This window comes from Plectropomus leopardus, chromosome 19 (genome assembly GCF_008729295.1).
Source record: "Plectropomus leopardus isolate mb chromosome 19, YSFRI_Pleo_2.0, whole genome shotgun sequence".
Taxonomy (NCBI): Eukaryota; Metazoa; Chordata; class Actinopteri; order Perciformes; family Serranidae; genus Plectropomus; species Plectropomus leopardus.
Window position 1 is genome coordinate 13,007,186 of NC_056481.1, and position 7,038 is coordinate 13,014,223.

Sequence of the window (7,038 nt, forward strand, 5' to 3'; positions counted from 1 at the left end):
GGTGGAGTGTTTGGGGGTCTCCATGTTTGTGAGGAATTATTTAGGACTGTGAGCAAAAACTAAACCATAGACTCACACTGGTCCCATCATGGCCAGAGTCTACACCGACATGTTGAGTTTCATAGCTTTACTCTTGCAACTGTGTGCACTCACTGCATATGGACAAGACTTGTATGTAAGTATGCATATTGGATTAACTCAGCTTGAAACATGGAATATAAGTATGTATTCATATTTTGGAAAATATGTCAAGCTCAAATATTTGATATACTTTGATATCATTACAGGTAATCACAGAAACAGATGACCCTGGTGGTAAAAGCCCTTTAAATTTTACTTAGCAGTACACTGAAACATGATTTAAATGACTGAAATGTTTAAATTCTTCTCTTTTCCTCACAGCCTATGAATATTATTATTACGATTATACCCCTGACAGCCCTGCAGAAGATCTTGATTTGACTCTAGATGACTGGTTGTATGAACTTGTGGATATTACAGGTAAATTACCTCTTGTTTGATGTCTGTATAATGCTCTAGTTTAACTGAAGGTACCTTTTCTGTCTTAAGATGCATTACTAAAACATCCACAAAAGAAGATACAATCAATTGCACTCTGCTCCTGACTGATTAATCTCAGTTTGTTTGGCAACTGGTGAGACTGCATTTGAGACTGCATGTGATCTGCAGTTGAATGTTTTTCTGTCTTTGTTTAGATGAGTGTGATCCAAACCCATGTTTGAACGGAGGCGTCTGTGACCACGCCGCTAATGGGAGCTTCACATGTTCGTGCCTTGAGCCTTACTCAGGAAAGAAGTGTCAGACAGGTATGACTTTCCAACTGTGGTCACTAATGTACAGCAGGTGAAAGAGATATTTAGTTCAATAGTTGAAACATTAATGTATATCAACAAATGTTTGTTTTTTTACTATATTTTATATAGAGGATCAGGTATATCAGAGCCCAATGTTTAGAGATCCTCAATGTTTTTATTGGAAATCTAACCAAATAGATTCTGAGATTAAGAGACATTAAAAATAAAAGCATCATGATGCCTATAGCCAACTTTACTCTTTTCTTTTTAGAATTGAAAACATTTTTTTTTAAAGACTTTGGAGACCCCCATTGTCTGTACCAAAAGGGCACAGTCTTGCTGTAATTGACAAAATTGAGTGTTTTGTTGTAAACAAATTTAAATGAAAAATAAAATGAATGTATTATGTTTTTCAGTGAAAGATGTTTGCAAGAATGTGAAATGTGGCTACGGAAGCTGTGTCGTCACATCTACTGCTCCATTCTACGAGTGCAAATGCAAGCCCCCATACAAACCACCCAACTGCAAGAAAGGTCTGTTTTTATTCAGTTCTGTTATAAAATATATAGCTTGCCCCCTTTTTAACAAGCATGGCTGACCATGAGAAAGGGATATTATAAAGTACATAATTTGTGGTTAAACAGTTGTTAAAGTAGATGTTATATTACTTTTACAAAAAAAAATCATATGATAGATTTATAGCTTTTTTCTCTTTTTGTTTCCTTCAGAAACATCCGTCTGTTGTAATGGACAGTGAATCTTAAGTGTCACCAGAGAATAAATAGGAGAAAACTACTATTTTATATATTTTTAAGTTATTTTGACTAGTGACGACAAGTGTAATACAAAATATACAAAACCATTTGTAAAAAATAATTCTTATTTTTTGCTGAAGAAAGAAAACAAAACAGGTGTGTTAAAACCAATTATTGATGCTTCTACTATTAGATGTTTCCTGGTTGGAGATTCTTTGTCTATTTGAAGGGACATAAATCTAAAATCACCTCCTGTTATGTTTTGTCCTTTTCAATGGTCATTTGCTCTTGTCTGCATTCACAGCTGCTCCCTGCCGGCCCAACCCCTGTCAAAATGGAGGCTCCTGCATTAAGGGTCCCAAACGCTCCTCCTTCCAGTGCTCTTGTCCTAATGGATATAGTGGGAAATTCTGCGAAGTTGGTAAATACAATTTTTTCACTGTCCTAAATCAAAGAACACACTGTGTGACTGGCATTAAAAAAAAATTCCTCTCAGGGCCCAATGACTGCTACCAAGAGGACGGAGAGTTTTACCGTGGCATGGTGAGTGTGACAGTTGAAGGGGAAGAGTGCCTGGACTGGAACTCCTATTTCATCCTGCAGAAAGGCGGAGATCCCTTCAAAGAGTACGCAGGCTTTGATGGAATCGGACCACATAATTACTGCAGGTGAGGAGTCTTCTTGTGTAAATATTGCATGTGCTTACTGCTGACATCACCATGTTTGTGTTCAGTACATGTGAGGTGAGGGACACACGGTACATAGATACTCAAACAAAACTTTGCGTTTGCTGACTTGTTTCTGTAAAACGTAACTTTATATGTATAAATGTAATGGGTATCAAGCTTTTTAATTCTTGTAAAATCTCTGTGAATTTAAGGAACCCTGATGGAGATGATCAGCCCTGGTGCTTTATTAATAAAGACGGCAAACTGAAGTGGAACTATTGCAAAGTTCGGAAATGCTCTGGAGGTAAAACATACACACACACACACACTGATATTGGCCTCCATGGCTCTAATTTGCTCATTTTGATTTACCATCCCTCCCAGCTCCACCCAGCCCACCGATTATCCATGAAACAGATCCAACTACCGCCAAACCGGACGTCACTGCTGCCCAGTTCTCCCAGTGTGGGAGGCCGCAACCCGGCCGCTCTGCCAGGATTTTTGGAGGGAAGAAGTCTCTTCCTGGGGCTCACCCATGGCAGGTTTCCCTGCAGACCAGATCCAAAGGCTCCTCAGGACCCTTCAGCCATATCTGTGGAGGAATCCTCCTCCACTCCTGCTGGGTGCTCACCGCTGCACACTGCATGTAAGCTCTGGTGTTGTTTTAGTACATACAAGCATGAATGGATTACTGGATGGGTCCAGGGGCCCAAATTGTATAGGGCCCTCCTTGGTCACCTGTAAAATTAACTTAACTTAACTTAATTTCACACATACAGACTTAAAGAGACACAAAATAACCACGAAAAAATGCAAAGGAAACATAAAGAGACACAAAATACCCCGAAAAGAGACACATATATCTCAAAGACACACAAAATGACAACAAATACATACAAAAGAACTACAAAGACACAAAAAACATCCACAAAGAGACACGATGGAACTACAAGGAGACACAAAATTACCAAAAAGGCGCAAAATGACCTCAAAGAGATACAAAATGACTTCAGGGACATAAAATGACTTCAAAGAGACACAAAGACCTAGAAAGAGATGCAAAATACCATAAAGAGACACAATGGAACTACAAAGAGATACACAATGACTTCAGAGGCATAAAATCACTGTGAAGAGACACAAAGAACTAGAAAAGGACACAAAAGAACCAAAAAAGACCCAAATATATATTTAAGACAGAAACTGACCTTTAAAGTGACACAAAATGAAAACAAAGGAACTACAAAGAGACAAAAAAAACCCCAAAGACACACAAAATTACCAAAAAAGACAAAAAAGTTACTTAAGAGAGACACAAAAACAAAACAAACAAAAAAAGAGTCTCATAATCCACCCATGCAGATGTTCATTTTTACATGGACACAGTCACATGACTTTTATTTAATTATTTCAATTTGTTTGTCCAGTAAAAGTGGGATGGAAATGCAGGTGGTGCTGGGAGGAGTGGACATAGAGAAGGACGAAGCATACGATCAGGTCATTCCTGTGGAGAAGGCCATCGTGCATGAGGAATACAGAGCGAGCCCCTTTGCTCTTCATAATGATGTTGGTGAGTTGCAAAGATTGAAATTATTCAGTTGAAATGGAAATTAAATGTACTGATATTTAGCAATGCACTGTTCTTTACTTTGTGCCTCTCCTGTGCAGCCATGCTTCAACTGAAAGTCACGGACAGACCATACTGTGCCAAAGAAACCCGATTTGTAAAGACAGCCTGTCTACCAAACCAACTCTTTAACAGCGGGACAGAGTGTGTGATCTCAGGATGGGGCGCGACTGAAACACGTAGGTATCATTTAAATCTGCACTTGCAATTAGAAACTACTTAACAAACTGTCAGAACAGTATGACTCAATGGGGTCAACAGTTGCAATTTGGCAGTTGTTACTTACAAAGAAATTTAGTAGTTGTTACTTACCAACCCACCCACCCACACACACATACACACACACACACACACACACGCACACACACACACAAAATGAATAACAAATAAATAAAAATACTACAAAGTCAGTCTGCCTAGTTTCTATTTAGGAGAGGTGGTGGGGCCTTATCTATGCCCAAGGCCCATCATCTCACCGTAAGCCACAAGCACATTAAATATTTACATAAGATAGCATCCGATTTAGTCCAAAGTTTAAAAGGCACACATGCATGCAGAACCTTAAGTATTTGTCATAAGTCACATGACAAAATTAAGTGCAAACGAATGTATGATATTACAATATCACTTTATTCAAAATGTATAAAAGCAGAAATACATACAGGAAAAACTGCATCAGAGTACGGCCACAATATTTATTAAAAAAATCTAAAAGTTACCTTGTCTATGTACTAAACTTGTCTTGACTAAATGGCTCACTGGATGCATTTATATATCAATCTGCTTGATGCTACCTTGTCCGTCTCAGAGAGGTACGGTACCAACCAGCTGCTGGACGCTCGTGTCCTCCTGATTTCCCAGGAGAAATGTAAAGCTCCCCATGTTTATGGAGACTCTCTGGATGACAGCATGTTCTGTGCAGGAAACATGAAAGGAGGTGTTGACTCCTGCCAGGTCTGTGAGAGATGTGATTAGAAATAAATATTCTTATAACAGAGTATTCACAAGAATAATTCAAACAAATTGTTGTTCATGCAGGGTGACTCTGGCGGCCCTCTGGTGTGTGAGCGTAATGGGACCCACTATGTTGTTGGTGTGGTGAGCTGGGGCGACGGCTGTGGCAAGAAGTACAAGCCTGGGGTTTACGCCAATGTGGGAAAATTTATAGACTGGATTGCCCGTCATTTACTCTTATAAGGACGCATGTGGCCATACAGTACTGTATATGATAATTATGGACATGCCGCCACTACCTCAGATAATGTCCTTTTGTACCAATAATACTCTTACTTTTTGTTAAAAAAAAAAAGGTTTTGGATCAGAAAAAAACCTGTCAAAGCTCTCACTTCATCCCCAAATTGTTACTCTGAAGACCTGATGACATAACTGAATCATACCAGTCAATACAATTATTCATGATTACCTTAACATTATTAGAAAATAATTATTTTCTATGGCATGTGACACATTACCTCATGAATTTGTGTATTAACTCATGTATACCTCACTGTGGCGTTGCTTGCTGGAATAAAGGTAATAAAGAGAACTATAAAATGTAAATTTTTTTTCTGATAGAGTCCTTTAAATTATTTGCATTCTCTGCATTCTCTGTGAATCTTATGATTTGATATTAAAGGCGACATTTACACTCAATTTATAATCAATAATCAACTGATCAATATAATTATTGTTTTTAGTTTATAGTGTATTTAATTTATGTTATGCATTGTAGATATTTGATACTCATACTGTCAACATGCGCTCGCAGTATGCACTCAATGCCTTTAGGATTAACAGTTGAGGATAAATAAGTCTGACTTGTTTTTTTTTGTTTGTTTGTTTCTTTAAAAAAAAGCTCTATTTTGACTTCCTTATGCACTCTTACACCCTATTGAGATTCAGAGCACAAAAGAAATTGATTGATTGGTTGATAGATTAATTTTCACTGTGTAGTACACTAAAAACAAAAGAAAAGTGCCAGTGGACGGTTCCTCTAGATATTTGGGCTCTTCCTCGAATGTTCTCAAATCTTAGAAATGCCCAACCTGACATGTTCAGGGCTGTTGTGAAAATAAATAAATATACGTATACAAAGAATCTCAAAAAAAGAGAGAGAGAGTTATGGACCTTTAAATCTTTATTTCATTTGACCTGAGGAATATTATTGTCTGTTTATTAACTGGTACCTGGTCTGCTTTTGTTATTTTGCAAAAGTGGCCATCCGGTAAAGCAGGTTGAGTATCCTTGACATAGAGGCTTGAACAAATATTTAAAAGACAGAAACTCAAAATAGTGCCAATAACTGCCACCACTGATTTTAAAGAAATAATTCACCCAAAAAATGAACACTTGTATACTAGTTACTCACTGTTATGATGAATTCATGAGGAATGCTTTGTTTTTCTCAACGCTTAATAAAGAATCCAAAATTGGCAAACATTCTATCAAGTAAATGGGGTCCGTGTTTGACAGCAGCAAAACTACATCAAACATTTGTTCGTCATGCAGTATAATCCACGTCTTATCCAGTCATATGCTCAGTACTTCCCAAACACATGCATTTATGCAAAACCCTTAATTTTGAATTCTGCGTACGAGTAACATTCATGGGCAAGTGTATGCGTTTCGAACTGTTCCATGCAGTTCGAACTATTGCTCTTGCCCTGGTGTGCTATTCACCTTTGTTTGCAGAAGTGTTCTCAAAAGTATGGTTTTAGCAGTAAGATTTTAGCAAAATGCATGTGTTTGGGAAGTACTGATTGAGTTGTGTGAAAGTTGGTAAACTGATGTTTTGATATGATGTTGCTGTTGTTAAACCTGGCTCAAATTCTCTTCAATTTGTTAATTTGTTAAGAATGTTCACTTTTTTTGGAATTTTTGTTCACTATAGAGGCATGCCAGAAAAACATTTTATTTGCAAATTCATGGTAGCACACCATGAGTAACTTATATACAAATGTTAATTTTATGGGTGAAATACTCCTTTAATCATGATTACCGCAATGATCACAGTGAAATTTGTTGACAAAGAGTTTAAAGTGTACTTAAGCACATAAGTCAAGGTTAAATAAATGAAACCGTGGTGCAAAACGAGTAAGCAGTGTCCTAAAGCACACAGAGAATCAATACAGCTGGCTAAAGATTGACAAATTTGAAGGACAAGCTTAATATCG

The 7,038-nt window shown here is 37.5% G+C and overlaps 1 protein-coding gene across 1 annotated transcript; it reads left to right on the top strand.

Moving 5' to 3' along the window:
- The first annotated feature begins 88 nt into the window (after positions 1-88).
- Positions 89-5,373, top strand: LOC121958462 (hyaluronan-binding protein 2-like). The gene is made up of 13 exons (XM_042507398.1): positions 89-175; positions 288-315; positions 403-501; positions 717-827; positions 1,232-1,348; positions 1,875-1,991; positions 2,067-2,238; positions 2,451-2,542; positions 2,623-2,884; positions 3,666-3,808; positions 3,907-4,044; positions 4,674-4,819; positions 4,904-5,373. The coding sequence occupies exons 1-13, from the start codon at positions 89-91 to the stop codon at positions 5,060-5,062; spliced, it is 1,671 nt and encodes a 556-aa protein (XP_042363332.1). The 3' UTR covers positions 5,063-5,373.
- Positions 5,374-7,038: the final 1,665 nt, after the last annotated feature.

What these genes read in the sequence shown, in the direction of transcription:
- LOC121958462 (XM_042507398.1), top strand. Translation starts at nt 89, where the DNA reads ATGGCCAGAGTCTACACCGACATGTTGAGTTTCATAGCTTTACTCTTG. An exon ending in AGGAAAGAAGTGTCAGACAG is followed by an intron (nt 828 to 1,231) that starts GTATGACTTTCC and finishes TATGTTTTTCAG; the next exon opens with TGAAAGATGTTTGCAAGAAT. An exon ending in GAGGTGTTGACTCCTGCCAG is followed by an intron (nt 4,820 to 4,903) that starts GTCTGTGAGAGA and finishes TTGTTCATGCAG; the next exon opens with GGTGACTCTGGCGGCCCTCT.